Source organism: Miniopterus schreibersii (genome assembly GCF_964146895.1).
Source record: "Miniopterus schreibersii genome assembly, chromosome: 12".
Lineage (NCBI taxonomy): Eukaryota > Metazoa > Chordata > Mammalia > Chiroptera > Miniopteridae > Miniopterus > Miniopterus schreibersii.
The window spans coordinates 63370920-63385775 of record NC_138112.1 but is presented as its reverse complement, the minus strand read 5'-3'; the positions used below and the strand labels follow the sequence as shown (position 1 = coordinate 63385775).

Here is a 14856-nt window from a genome sequence, read left to right as displayed (position 1 = left end):
ACTTTAACCTGAGAGGCTTAAGTGACCAGAGGGGTGAAGGGTGATGTAAGCAGTTTCTGAAAACCTTGTTCCTTCAGGAATTTTAGTGTGAGTTTTTGGACATGTAGTAACCTATGAAAGTCACGGGGTGAGCGAGGGGCAAGCAGATGTGCCTTCCTTATTCTTCCAAATCTACTTGGGCCTGCTGATTTATTCTCAGATATGTACCGGTCTCATATTATGTGTTAATTAGGATGTGAAAAAAAATTTTTTTTAATCCTCACCAGAGGATATTTTTTCCATTGCTTTTCAGAGAGAGTGGAGGGTGGGGGGAGAGAAACACCGACTGGTTGCCTCCCGCACGCACTGTGACCGAGGCGGGGGATTGAGCCTGCAACCAAGATACATGCCCTTGGCGGGAATCAAACCCAGGACCCGTCAGTCTGTGGGTGGACGCTCTAACCACTGAGCAAAACCAGCTAGAGCAATTAGGATGTGAATTTTCACGGAGATAAAAAGATGACTTGGACCCAGTACCTGCTTTCATGTAGCTTGTAGTTCAGTAGCAGAGATAAGACACAAGTAAATGCAGTACAAGGTGACTTGGGAGAAGGTCTTTTAAGAGAGGTTTCAAAATGTTATGGGGTATTAGGGAGGAGAGGGTTAACTTCCGGCTGGCAGAGTCAGGTATTTGAGCTGTGGAGGATTTTTATATGTAGAGCTGGGGAACTTTCCAGAAAGAAGAAACGGCCAAGCAAAATACATAGATAGATAGTGAGGGTGTTGAGTTTAGTGAGAGCAATGGTTCCCAAAGTGTGGCCTGGGATCCCTAAAGTCAGAACTAAAATGCTATTGTTCTTTGTCTTTTTCATTCTCATTCTTTCATGAGTTTCACTGGAGTTTTCTAGAGGCTACATGATGTGTAATGAGGTTATTAGTATGAGGGCTAATGAACTGTATGTTTGTGTATTAAAATGTTCTGTTTTAATTTCAAATATAGTCAGTATTGATAGATAAAATCATATAAACAAAAGCTCTTTGGAGTCCTCAATAATTTTAAAGAGGGTTAAAGGAGTTCTGAGACCAAAAACTTTGAAAACCACTGGGCTAGAGCATACAGTATATCCAGAAGGAATGAGAAATTTGGCTGCACATCTTTAGATGCCAGGCTGAGGAACTGGATTTTATTTCCTATATAGAAGAGTGCTATTAGTTTGGGTTTGGCTCCTCTGAACTGAAATAGCAGATGTCACCCAGACATCAAAGCCAGGCTGGGAAATTACTCTTTATCATGGGGCACCATTGGCCTCTTAGCTTCTAGGCGCAGGCTTTTCATGTTAGTATAGGTCACAGAGCTCTGGCAATTGTTTGTTTCCAGTGATTGGAGAAGATCTGAACGTGTTCGTTGGCTTTAGTATGTTGATTTTTCTCTGTGATCTGACAACTAGTTAAAGTAATATCTTCAGGATAACATTGTTTAGTAAGGAAGACTTGTCACTGGTTTGTTTATTTTGTCTAGACTAGTACCCAAACTTTCTGCTCCTCAACCCTGATGTTCACTGAGTGTGAAACAAAGATTCTTTCCTTCTGGATGACCCATCTCATCTGCCCCGACAGCACTGTTCTTTTTCAGAGCTTTCTTCCACTGTTTTTTACTGTTTTCCTAAACATCAAAGGATACAGCTGATTCAGGGAACCCCTTACACATATTCAAAGTATTAATCAGGGAAGAAAGAAATAGTATTCATTTAAAATTTTAGAAATTTCATAGCTTGAATTTTGTTCCTATTGACTTATGATTTTATCAGGGTGTAATAATTATTTCTGATAACTCTAGTGCATAATACTTTGATTTCAAGGTTTTGTTCTATTTCTTAGTGACTTCACCTTATCTTTCAAGGGATTTTATGTAAGCAGATATTTTAGAGCAGGGGTAGGCAAACTTTTTCTATAAAGGGCCAGGTAGTAAATATTTTAGGCCTGTTTCTATCAGCATTACTCAACTCTACCTTGTTAGTTCCAGGCAGCCGTAAATGAATGGATGTGGCTATCTTTGGAAAAAACTTTGTTTATAAAAACAGGCAACTGGCCCAGGGCCTGTAAGTGTAATTTACCAAACCTGTTAGAGCATTAGGGCAGCTTGCTGTTTGAAGAAAACCTTTTGAATATGTGAGTAATTCTTTTGAAAATGAATAGTTTTCTCTTTAGTTTTCAGTTGTTTATTTTTAGATTTTGATTTTTGGATGTTTTTAATTTTTAAATAATTTTAGACTTGCAGAAAAGTTGCAAAAATAGTGCAAAGAATTCCCATGTACTCTTCATCCATGTTCCCTAAATATTAATATTTTACCTTTTTGCTTTATTCTTTTGCTTTGTCTATATATGAATATGATTATGTTTTTATATGTTTATGGTTTTTATATTTCCATTTTATATATTTGTGGTTATTATATTTTCTTAACTATTGAATTTTTTTAGAGTAGTGTATAGTTTGATAGAACAGTGGACTCCAGACTTAAAAAAAAAAAATCTCTGTTAGTAAAAGTGTTTTGAGCAATCCATGTGTGTGTCATGCATTATGGTTATACATTATAAATAAAAAGTTCTAATATATTCTTCCTACTCTTAAGTGGATCAAAATAGTACAGCCCTGGTGTACCCCACTTGAGTACCACTGGTATAGAGAATTAACCTGGCAAACTTGTAAAGAAAAGTTTTGTTTGTTTTTTTCCTGTCAGAGCTTCTGTGACTCTTCAAAACATTTCTAAATTGAGATTATAGGTCAAAATGAGATGGTAGCTTCAAACTTGAACAGGCTTACCTGGGCCCTTCCTAAGGCCTACCTGATTCCACCTAACGAATTGGATGGTAGATGAGTGAAATTTGTATGGCCAGAGCAGAAAAGGCAGCCATCCAATTCCATTTTCTTATGTCGTTTTCCATTGAAGACTCTTTGCAAGAAGCTAACTTGGCGAAAAAGCTCTTTCTTTGGCGTTCCTAGGAGTGGGATAATGTTTACCTGTTTAGTAACTCTAGCTCTTTCTTTGTTCAACACCAATTGGAAAAGTTTTTTTTTATTCCTCCAGGTAGTACTTGTGTTGTAGCTGTAGAGAACTTAATATTTCATCAGTGCTATGTGAGAGTGAGGGGTGTGTGCTAGTCATAGTAATTGGCTCTCCTGGTTTTGTGTATTAGCAGTTAAAATGTCACGTATATATGACTTGCCAGTCCATTGTATTGCCTGGGGAGCAAATGGTGCCAACAGATCTGTGGTAAGTAGGCACAGGGGATGCATGTTCCAAAAGAACCTCATCAGGGGCTCCCCCGGAGACAAAGCCTAACATTTTGGTTTTACTCTGATTTGAAGAAGCCTTCTAGTTAAGATAGGAAGTTAGGGTGGAAAATAGACTTTGCAGGATTATAAAATGGAATCATTAAAATTGAAATGATCTAATTCAACTCTTCTAGTTCAAGACCCTCCTTTACAGGATTCCTAAAAAGTCATCTCATGTCTCTTAATACTCTCACTCCTTGGCATAGTAAAGGGTCAGATTGGCCTCCTAACTTAGGAGGATCATTTGCCAGGCAGAAATACTTATGAAGGATAAATGTTGGTCACTTTGGAGGATGCTCCTTGCCAAAGGGTGCCTGTTTCCTAAGCAGCCATTTGTAGGATAACACGACAGGTACTCAGTGATGTTCAGGACTAACTTCTGAGCCCTTTGGGATGGAACAGCTCCGGGGTGTTCCAGGGTGGTCAGCTGCTCCCAGATCTTGCTTCTGTTCTTCAGCGCCCACCCAGTTCCTACAGAACTAATTTGTTAGTAATTAATAAGTATTATATAAGAGGGCATAAACATCCTGAATACTCTTCTCATAATTTCACTTTTCTTCTCCAGTCTGTTTACCTCTCATTGCCCCTCCCACTCACAAACATTCTGTATTTCAGGACTCAAAGACATGCCATTATGTTATGTGCCCTGGGAAAGGAAAACAATCCTGCCAGTTAAACCCGTGTCACACTATTAGAAGATGCATTCACCTTCAGATACATTAAATGTGGGGAGAAAAGTATATCTTAGAATTGATGAAACACAGATTTCTGCTGCTGTAAACAGTGACATCACTGAAGATTCAGGTTTTCAACCAGAAAGATGTATTTTATTGCTTTCTCTTCCTCACTGCCTACATTGTATTCTCTCTTCAGTGATAGGGTGGTTTAAAGTGTCTTAAGTGTGGGGATTATAGGCCTTGTCTAGGTAGAAAACATCATTTAACAGTTGGTTGTCCTGGGTGGGAAAGGTAGCAGGCCAGGTATCCAGGGCCTCTTCTCTACCTCTTCTCCAGGCTGTTAGAGGAAATGCTTCCGTGAGCCAGTTGCTGGGATAAAGTGACTGCACATGACTGTACCTAAAGCCAGCTGGTTTTAATAACAGTGGATTGAATTAACTCAGTTGTAAAAGATTGGTAGCTGCTGTCCTTATTCTGTAGATCTGCTTTAAAGAAGAATCTGGCAGGGAGCTGGAGACCTGTTCCTGGGAGAAACAGGCAAGATGCTGCCTGAGAGGAACAGTGTGCATTTCTGAGACCATTTCCTTAGGAAGGTGTTCCGTGGCAGGAGCTTGATTGACTGCCAAGGCACATTTGTGTTGGGAAACAGTGTGGCAGACATGGCAAACCGGGGAGCCCCTGTACCACATTCATCAGATGTGTTTTTAACTGGCCCTTGTACAAAAAAGGGAAAAAATGTTTTAGCTAAAATGTAACAGTCAGGAGATTTTGTGCAAAAGTCCAGATTTCTGGCTACTCTTAAAAATTTGTCAGATCCAGCAATATTGAGCCCTAGCTTGGATTTACAGTGGATATATCTGCACTTTTACCTGGCAGGAGTCTGAAAGGTCCTATAGTATAGCATGGTGGTATGAAGCATTTTGGAATTGACAGGCCTTGCCTGGAGTCCTGGTGCTGTCACTTAATAGCTGTGTGCTACACAGCCCTTGTGATCTCATGTTTGTATATAATGCCTAACTTTCTAGGTTGTGGTGAGGTTTAAAGAAAGAAATACATGAAAAGTGCTTAGTATTTCCCTGGCATCAATAAGAGCGCTCAATAAAATATGTGTATCACATATGATCAGTTGAACTTATGATTGGACTAGACTGTATAATTAGTGATTTTTGTCAGTTTTTAAGAGTCCCAGGAATTCTCTTTCTTACAGAAAAGGGTGTTGCAGAGTAGATGAGTAGAAGATAAGGGGATGTGGATTAGAATGGCATGGAGGGACTGAACACCAAGATAAATGTTGGCACTACATTGATAACTTCTGATATGCATAATTTTCCCCTTGTGTGTTGATCCTGATCTCCTATTTGTCGCCTAGAGGTACCGCAAATGGAAATAGGATCATGTCTCTGAAGTACTTGTTCATTTTTCACTGAAGAGTAGTGTTCTACATAATACAGTGGCCACATCCAGTGTGGGAGCTCTGTAGCTCTTCATTTATTTATGTCTCTAAGTACTTAGCTTGTAGGAAGGATGTAATCCCAGATAGCAGGTGTTAGGTAGCTGCAAAGGGGGATGTTATATATCTTTCCCCCATTTTCCCTTATGAATGACCTCTGAGTTGGTAATTGACAGGGATTATTGCCATCTTTTTAATCTCTGCTAGGAGGCTGCTGGAGTCTTCCCTCATTTCATTATCCCGTTATGATGGAGCAGGATCCAGAGAGCACCCAATTTACCCAGACCCAGCGAGGTAAGGCCAAAGTGAGAAATGGCACTAGGTGGGGGGAGGGGCTGCCCTTGGGGTTGCCAACTGTTGGACGCCCCATTTTGTGCCTCTCTGGTCCTGGTGCTCTTTTACTCTTGAGTTAAAGTTTTGAGACAGGTGGTTCAGGTGATTGGGAAGTATTGCAGGTAAGTGAACAGAACCTCTGGTGACAGAGTTATGACTGAGCTCTTGTCCTTTGGGGCTCATTTCTGTGAATGTGGCACTAGAGGAGGGACCTGAGGAGGCCACTGGCAGAGTCACAGGATAGATAGAATATATTCCTTCTCTTCGATCAGAGAGGCTATTGCCATTCAGATGGACAGCCAAAAGGGAAATAAAAGTTTTTATTAATAGGGAAATTACCTATAAATTCAAACAAACAAAGAATCCTGTTTGGTCTCATTTGAGAGAGAATTTAGAATATCAGAAAGCAGAAATCAAGCTCATTCAGTTGTTGAATTTTTTGGGACTATCTGAAGGAAGATGACTGACAAATAGAACTGAATATAATGAGTTGGAATTTTATTAAAGTGCTTGATTTACACTGATTAGAAGACATTTGAAAAATTCTTGAGATAAAAATTTCAAACGAGTTGAAGACCCGCCTTTACCTGATACTGGTAACTGAAGACCCAAGTTTTTGGGGTGTTTGAGCTGATGAACATTGATAGTGAGAAACCCTTTGGGATTGTCACGGCGGGACTTACTGAGTGTTAACGATCTAAAAGTGGAATAACTTGCACATTACTTAAGCAGTGTCAGAGCTCATTGTGAGGCTTCGCCAAAAGAAGAGAGTAATTTACGATGGTGGGGTTGGCAAGTTGATAAGTTAATGCAGGTCAGATAAAGCTAAATGAGCTCTGCTCTAGATTAAGAATTTCAAGTCTAGAAACCCTTTAGACCAGAAGAATCCAGGGGTGTCGACTGATTTTGTTGTTGCCACAGTCATATCATGATCCCGAGCGTTCTTTCTGAGACGTGAGTGAACGGGCCCGCGTCCTCTTCCTCCGTCACACCCAGAAATGGCCAATCCAGGGGTCAGGGAGCGTGGAGATTGGTGACTTCAAAACAGGTAGACAGCTTAGATGATGGCCAGAGCAAGGGTGCTTATGTTAGTCTGTAATCACGCTTGAAAGTAATAAGCCCTAAACAGGAAAAGGAATACTTTCGCATGAATCAAATACTCTGAAACACTGAGATAGAGAACTTCTTGCAGTTTCCTTTAGGACAGCAGTGGGAATCTCATCCCCAGAATTTTTAACCGGACAGTTTACCAGTGATTCTCAAAGACCATTACTTGCCCTCCTTTCATGTTATTTGTTCCTACTCAGATCTCTATCACAGAAAGTATCCTACTTTAGAGTGTTGGTGTTTTCACGTTTTCCCTTTGAACACAAAATAGGTGTTTGTGGAGGGGAAAGTATGCTTACTTGAAGAAAACGTGAGGATTTATTTAAACATTTAAATTTTTTACTTGGAACACTTCAGAGTTTGATGGATATCCAGCTTTTCAGTAGGAGGAGGATTGTTAGCTCATTACTGGTGGTTTCCTTTCTTTTTCTCCTAGATGCACCCTACACACACTATGTATAGGTCAGAGCCTTTGTGACACATCTCAGCATTCAGATCCTTAGCTTCCCTCTGGATACCCAAAAAGACAAGGATAGGATGTATTTATAGTTAATAATTGTACCAAGGATCTTTTTCTTTTCTTTTTTTTTAAATCATTGACGCATAGTTTTATAGCTTAGGGAATGCCTGTCCTATAGTGAAGTCAAACAGTTGGGGTTACCTAGTGCTGAGATTGTGCCCCTACATGAAAGCAATTTTTTAGTTATTGTCAGCGTTAGCATTATTTCTGCCTCTTTCACCAATAATGTGGTAACTTTGCCATTAGTTAGGGTTGATTATGAACTGAGGAATGAGTGTCCTAATGGTCACTTTTCGGAATCAATTCCAAAGTAACAATCTTTGCTCTCTTGAAACTTGTTTTGCATTCTTTTCTAGTCTGATCGACTTGAGAATTTAAGTAATGTGGTTGATTTCTGTTGGAAGTTTTTTTGTATTTGGCAGATATAGGACTAACTCAAGAGGACTGACTTCTGTCTGTTGAAAATAGAAGATCCTTGATTCATTTTTGCAAAGTGCATGGTCACGGGCCCAAATGGACAATGAAAGTTCCATGAGTTGAGACTTTTAAGAAAAAGTTCTTGTATGCTTATGATCTTGGCCAAAGCACCTGTGCATCCCATGCCCACCCACTGTATAAAGATAGCTATGTAAAGAAAATTTGGACTTGGGGTGCCAAATGCAGCATATTGTTCCATAACACAGACTTTTGAGTTCAAAGATTTTCAGCTGGCCTGTTGGGAATTCTGTTTGATGGTTGCCCAGAGGACCACCACCTCTGATGACAAGTATTTGAGGGGCAGCCTTAGTTCCTATAGCAGTTGACTGCAGGATCTCCTTTGGCCTGAGTCAGTAGATTTATTGAGGATTTGCCCAGAAACTTTGCCAGGGGTAATGAAAGGTCAGGCAGCAAGATGTTTATAAATATTTTTCCTACCATTCTCAATCAGTTTTTCCAGGTTTCCATTAAAAAAGAAAAAAGATACATGCTTTTTTCCTTTTATGTTTAAACATTATAGAAGTTAAGGTCCTCGGGAATTCTCATTAGGATTGCTGTGTTTCCTTTTAATTTTTTTTTCTAATTACAGAAATATTTGTTTCTATGCACATTGGTATATCGTACATTCTTCACTTTTTCCCCCCACTTAAAATTTTATTTTAGAGGGCTTTCCTGTGCGCCAATAGGGATAATTTATTCTTTGTAATAGCTATATAGTGTTTCTTTGTATGAATATAGTTTGTTTAATCTGTTCATGCGCATTTGGGGTGTTTCCCAGTTTTTCACTAATTCTAACTCTGTATCTGTGTGTATATATCTTTGTATCCTTGTGTGTTTCTGTAGGATAAAATTTCTAGTGGAATTGTTGAATCAAAGTGTGTGCCTTGGGCAAGTTTTAAGTCTGGAAATTTCTTATTAATCCTCTTAATATTATCACATAAAACATTCTTCTGTTATTGTTTGTCTCTCACGCTCCCAGTTAACAGCCTCAAATTAAATAACAGTGTTGTAAAAGATGGAGGGAAAACTTGAGAAAGAAGGGAATATGGTAAGTTGTGTGGGACACTAGATGTTTTTATGGAGTAGGAGGATGCTGAGCAGTTGGAAGAATATAGGCCTAGACTATTTACTGAGGGTAGTCGTAGTAAAGGAGAGGAAAAAAGAATGACTGTTGCCTTCTGCATTGTTCAGTCCCCACATAGCCTCTGATGCTCTGTCGTAAGACAGAAAAATTTGTTTTTTTTCCTTTTAGGTTTTTCGGTTTTTCCAAGTATATTTTATTCTCAGCGTCTATCCTGAATATTTTCTCTGTTACAAGTATGTATGAATAAATTGTAAAGGAGACATAAGAGGTTCAGAGAGGTCATTTTAAAGATCTAGAACCAATCTGGAGCATGTCCGTTGGTCAGAGAAGAAAAGGGGTCCTGGTGGAGAGGATGCCTGTGGATGCCTTCTTTAATCATCTCAGGCTTACTGTCTCCTGGCCTGCTTCCTCATCTGTAAACTGAAAGAAGAGATGACTTGTAGATGATTGCTGTGGTCTCTTCATTTCTTATATTTTCAGTATGGGTGATTGAGGGAAAGCCGTGAGTCATAAAGGGCACCCTGAGAATCTAAAAGGAGTCCCTTAAGAAACTAAAAAGAAAAATCCAGTGTTATTCTCTTGGGAGGGGCCGTTGTTGATCAGGTGAGGACTGATTAAACAGTCTCTCTGCCCTGTCTCAGAGCAGAAACACTGGTGGTAATCGGATAAGCATATTGTGCAGTACACACCTCCTGGTGAGTTAAATGCCCTTTAATTTTCATGTCTACAGAATTACCTCAACCAGGAGATTCGCCTCAGCTGGGAGAACTGGATTTACTATCTTTCACAGTTTCCCCCACATTAGTGCTAGTTTGTGTTTGTCCATCTCTGTCTCTCTCAGATTATCTCCTGCTGCATACTACGCTCAGAGGATGATCCAGTATCTCTCACGGAGAGACAGTATTCGCCAGCGCTCCATGCGCTACCAACAGAACCGGCTTCGCTCTTCCACCTCCTCCTCTTCCTCAGACAACCAGGGTCCATCAGTAGAGGGAACCGACTTGGAATTTGAGGACTTTGAGTAAGTACACACTCAGCTTGCTTTCTTCCCTCTGCTGCCCAGCTGGGAGTGCTTCCAAGTCGGCCACTGTCTCAGCAGCAGTGGCTGACATCCTTGCTTCAAACCCTTAAGTTACTCTTTATGAGTAATATAGCATGGGGCGAGGGACCGAGGGTTAAAATGCCCAGGGCACTGCTGCCTCTGGTGTTGGCATTGCTGATTCACCAGAGCCTAGGGGAAGAGGCAGCCCATTGGGCCCCAGGCCAGACTGGGAGAAGATGGTTGCTGCTCTTCAGGCAACGTTTTTATTTCCCTTTTGCGTGAACAGTGACTGTGGAAATGCATCCCATGGACTGTCTTTACAACAAGGCAGGAGGCTTAGTGTTTTCTCTTAAGTGGAGTAGGTGTTGAGAGATTAAGAAGGAAGTAGCCAGATTTTCGGAAAAGTTAGGCTTTCTTAGAACCCTTGACCACACTCTGATACTTTGAGGTTTTACTCCCTTACCTAAACTTTCTCACTCAACCTCCACCCCCAATAAGGATCCTTTGAAAGTTGCCTGTAAGATTAATGTGGCGAGTTGAGAGGTGATTCCTTCCTCTTGGGGCCTTTTTAGTTGGTGGTTGGGGGCCAGGGTGAGCTAAAGGAGCAGGGTCAGCCCCAGGCTCCAGAATTCAAGCTCCCCAATCTGACTTCTGGGTTTTGCCTTCTCTCACCTGCTGCTCCTGACCTTTCTAGCCATTCATTGTGTTTCTTTCCATCCTGAAACTGAGCTTTTCTGGCTTGTATCAGTTTGGACATTTGACTTTGGTTTTGATTCCTGTATTTTGATATTCTCACACATGTAAAACGAGAGAGAAAAGGGTGGCTAAGTATCTTTTTTTCCTCCTCTTTTGCTGCCAGTATTGGCATAGGACAGCCTGTCAGTGATTTTTATTTTTTCTCCCCCATCCTAACATAGTCTGGTCAGGTCTGGGATCGTAAGAGTTCTTGCCCCCCCTCAGCCTTCTCTTCCGTGAGCTGAATGAATAGTTCCCCAGGTGCCATGTTGCAACAGAGCTTTGGGAGGTGTTGAGCACTCTCTTTTCCAGAAAGGACTGAAAAGGTGGGAGCAACCACTGTACCATTTCGCCTTCCTGGTGCAATCTTAAAGCATGCTGGCAATTGTGCACTGGGAAGCAGAAGGAAGACACTGGGAGATTCGCCTGTCTGAGGAAGATGTAAATGTGGAAGGCAGGGATGCTCTGAGCACTGTGGTGTGGCAAATCTAGCAGGGTGGTCATCGGCTGTCATCGGCTGTTGGAGACAAGCCCAGCTACTTGCACACGTCATTTTCCTGTCTGTCCCCCTAGGGGAAGGTGGGTGCATACAGTGGCAGGCAGGGCAAGTGTCTCTACTCCCATGGCCCGGCAGACACCTGTAGTGAAATATGTTCCCCTGTAAATAGGATTATTTTTCCAGCACCTGGGTCTGTTTAGGGAAGCAGTTTCAGTGTGCCTGCCAAGGCTGCTGCTCAGGGGCCTCAGTGATCCTGTGGGGCTCTGGGAGTCTGCAGGTTGCCTAGCCCTCTCCACGCGCACTTAGAAGGCTGTGTTATCCTCTACGGTGGTGGGGTGCCGGGCTCATGCCTTTGAGCTGTATCTTGCCTCGTGACTTGTCCTTCAAGTGGAGTTCTGGGTTAGTTTAAAATGTTCTGTTCTCATCTTACCTTCTCTTTCTTCTGCTACCACCTCCTCCCTTTCCCCTTCCTTCCCCCTCGATTTTCCTGTGTCAGACTGCCTCCTCCTCGTGCTCCCCACAGCCCACCTCTGCTCTCACCTCCCCTCGGCTTCAGCACGACCTGAATTTATATCGCCTTCTTCACCTTCTGTGCACTGACTGACTTACATCGTTGTTTCCTAGGGGTCTTCTATGGTTCCGATTTCTCTAATGCTCCTCTGAAAGTCCCTCCCCGGGTGTTCGACTTCCTTTTTGCACTGATACAGACTGCAGTCTTATTTTTAATAGCAGCTGTGGATTGGTCACCTCAGTATGAATGGTCCAGGTCTTCTGGTGAAGGATGTTGCTGGCTGGTTGATGCTCATTTATCATCTGGTCATTCTTTCCCTGCCTCCCTCTTCCCCCCACTGTAAACTGAGTGCTGCTTGTGGTGGTCCCTCTTAATATCCGAGTGCTCTGAGGAGGGAGCGAGTGGGGGATTAGGGAATGTGCTAGCCTATTTTAATTCCTCTGTCCCCATCCTTTCCCTCAGCTTTAGTAACTGGAAGGAAAGTTAGAGGCACGTACAGCCATAATTTAGAGTTCCTTTGGGCTAGACATGGCCTGAAATCCTTTTAACACACTTAGGGTACCATTAAAGAAACTGTTCTGTTAGATTTCCTCACCTTCCCAGCATATTCTACTCTTGCCTTTGCCACCCCACTTCGACCTCTTCAGTTTGCTTCCATGTGCTAAGGCTAAGATCACTTTGCCATTCTCTAGCTTGTCCCATCCAGGCTTATAGAGTCCCCAGAAAATGAAGGGGAGCCATTACCCAGATCCGTCATTTAGATTCTCTTTCATCCATTGAATGAAAGGTATCAGCTATAATTTTCATATGTATACTAATTTATAACATACAAAACATTTGTAGTATATGTAAGTATATTAATATATAATATGTATTTTTAAAACTCTTGTTTAATTCTTATAATAACCCAATGAGATATTTACTTCATTGTGGTATTCTAAATGAGGATACTGAGACTTCACCAAAATCAGACCTGTCTAAGATTAGAACAGGAGAAGCATATTTAGTGTCTTGACTGTTACTATCCTATGGATTTAAAAACCTTTAAAAGTGATATACAGCCGTATTTGAGCCCTTGCTCCATGAGCTTGTTGTAGAACAAGACTGTCTAGATTTATCTCTGGGGAAGATAGCTTTAAAGGTTGGTCAGCATCAGGTTAAATTTTCTATTCTTTTGTGGTCTGGATTAATGGCCATCTTCCCAGGCAGGCATCTTCTCCTGCCATTCATCTCTGCCTGCGGGAAGGATTGAGACTGCGGGGTCCCTGTGTTTGTCAAAATGCACAAACAGGACATCCAGAAACCTGCTGTCAGCAGGTCTGTCCTGAAACCCTCAGCAGCCGTCTTTGCATAAAGATGTTCACAAGCAGGGTAAAGGTGTGTCTGCCTGTGACATTGCTGTCTGCCTGCTAGAATGCAGATGACAAATAAGCATAAAGAAATTTCACATTTTCACTTTTACCGTCCCTTTGAAAAGAGGGGGGAGGCTCTTATGAAGCTTAGGTTAAATGCTATGTCCCGGTAGTTGTCTAAAGCCTAGAAAAGAGGTGGTGCATGTGACTTTATGACTATTGTTCCATGTACCCTTGCCCATTCCACATTTTATCTATTATTTTTAATGTATTTGTGGTCCAGAATCATCCCTAGCTCATGTCTTTCCCTTCCTGACTCTTCGTAACTGCTTTGCCTTCCAAGGCTAAGGGGATACCCTGAGCTCATGACAGTCAGAACTACAGAAGCTTCAGGTTAGACCAGTCACCAATATTTCACCACACATACCAGCCACTAGGTAATTATATTCAAGTTCTTTTTTTTCTTTTTTTTTAATTTACAGTTGACATTTTCAACTTCTTAAAAAATGTTGCTTGCACAGATGAGAACAAGTCCTTCACTCACAGTTGTGACACTAGGCTGTACTCTGGAAAAACATCTCATGGAGAATTCTAGTCTTTCAGCTTCATGATGAAGTCTCATTAGGTCTATTACATTTATTTTCTTAATTCTTCTAATTTATCTGGTTGTATTTGGTTTCCTTTGCCCAGAAATCCATATTGTGATCTAATGTGCAAAAATGTCCTTTGACTCATTTCATTTGAGAATGGCAGTGATTTCTGGCTTCCTGTTTCTCAGTTTGGCATGCTGCAGTACCACATGTGCACGTACAGGGGAGCATCATGCAGCCAGAGCTGCTGCTTTTATGGTCCCCTTGCTAGGCACCTGGCGAAGAAGTCATTAAAAGGTCTTGGTATATGATGTAGTTGAGGAGTGTTCTAAAGGCTGTCACTCAGCTGTGCCATCTGATTGAGTGTGGCATAGGGGAAGTTGCTTGCCTTTAGTTCAGAATTTAATATTCCCCATCTGCCCTTTTGGCATAACTAAAATTTAGTTGAGGCATGGTAAAGAAAATATGTTAGAAATCAGATCATACTACTACTGTCTATCAACAAAACCTCACAGCTTTGTGAGACTCATACTTCAAGTTCTTATGGCTAGAAATTCCAGTAGAGTGAAGCCAGCCGTATGTCCTTCGTAGTACTTGCTCCTGCTCTCTTTTCTGTGCCCAGAATTTCCAGGACCCCTGTGGGAGTCAGTGACGACTAATAGCAAATACCTAACTTGTAGCCAAGGAAGGGAAGGGTAAATCTTCAGAGGGAGATGTCTGCTTTATTTTGAAATGGAGTTGCCTTTGTCTCTTCCTTTGACTCACAAACCATAGACTATTTAATATTAGAAATGCAGGAGAAACTCGAAGGAAACATTGTAATGTTACCGTTCTCTTTACCTGTTAAAGCGATTGACAATCAGGCGACCAACTCTATATGTCAAGTGGCCGAGTGGCGGTGTTGTACAGAAATAGTGTGATGAGAGATGAACTGTTTCCTTTCCTTTTTACCGGAGAGTTTCATTTACTTGATTTTTGTGGTGGCTGATTGTTTTTACAGGGTGGGCTTATAAAAGAGAAAGGTTTAAGTCTTAAAATAGGACCTTTCTCTAGGTATACTCAGGAGAAAGGCAAATAAAAGCAGTCATAGAAACACGAAACCACATTGAGTATTTCAGGAATTCCCTTGTTGATAAGTATGGCTAGACTGCAAAGCCCAAGGTACG

At 41.4% G+C, this 14856-nt stretch overlaps 1 protein-coding gene across 7 annotated transcripts in view; it reads left to right on the top strand.

Annotated features, from left to right (window-relative positions):
• Window positions 1–14856, top strand: part of AMBRA1 (autophagy and beclin 1 regulator 1) — a 146891-nt gene that overhangs the window by 51959 nt on the left and 80076 nt on the right. For 3 of the 7 annotated variants that reach the window (XM_081152907.1, XM_081152911.1, XM_081152908.1), the window contains 2 exons: window positions 5648–5734; window positions 9803–9982. The exons of 2 other annotated variants lie outside the window; for them this stretch is intronic. In XM_081152907.1, coding sequence (XP_081009033.1) covers window positions 5648–5734; window positions 9803–9982 — 267 coding nt within the window. The remainder of the gene's footprint in view (window positions 1–5647; window positions 5735–9802; window positions 9983–14856) is intronic. 2 more of the 7 variants (XM_081152909.1, XM_081152912.1) reach the window with 1 other exon arrangement.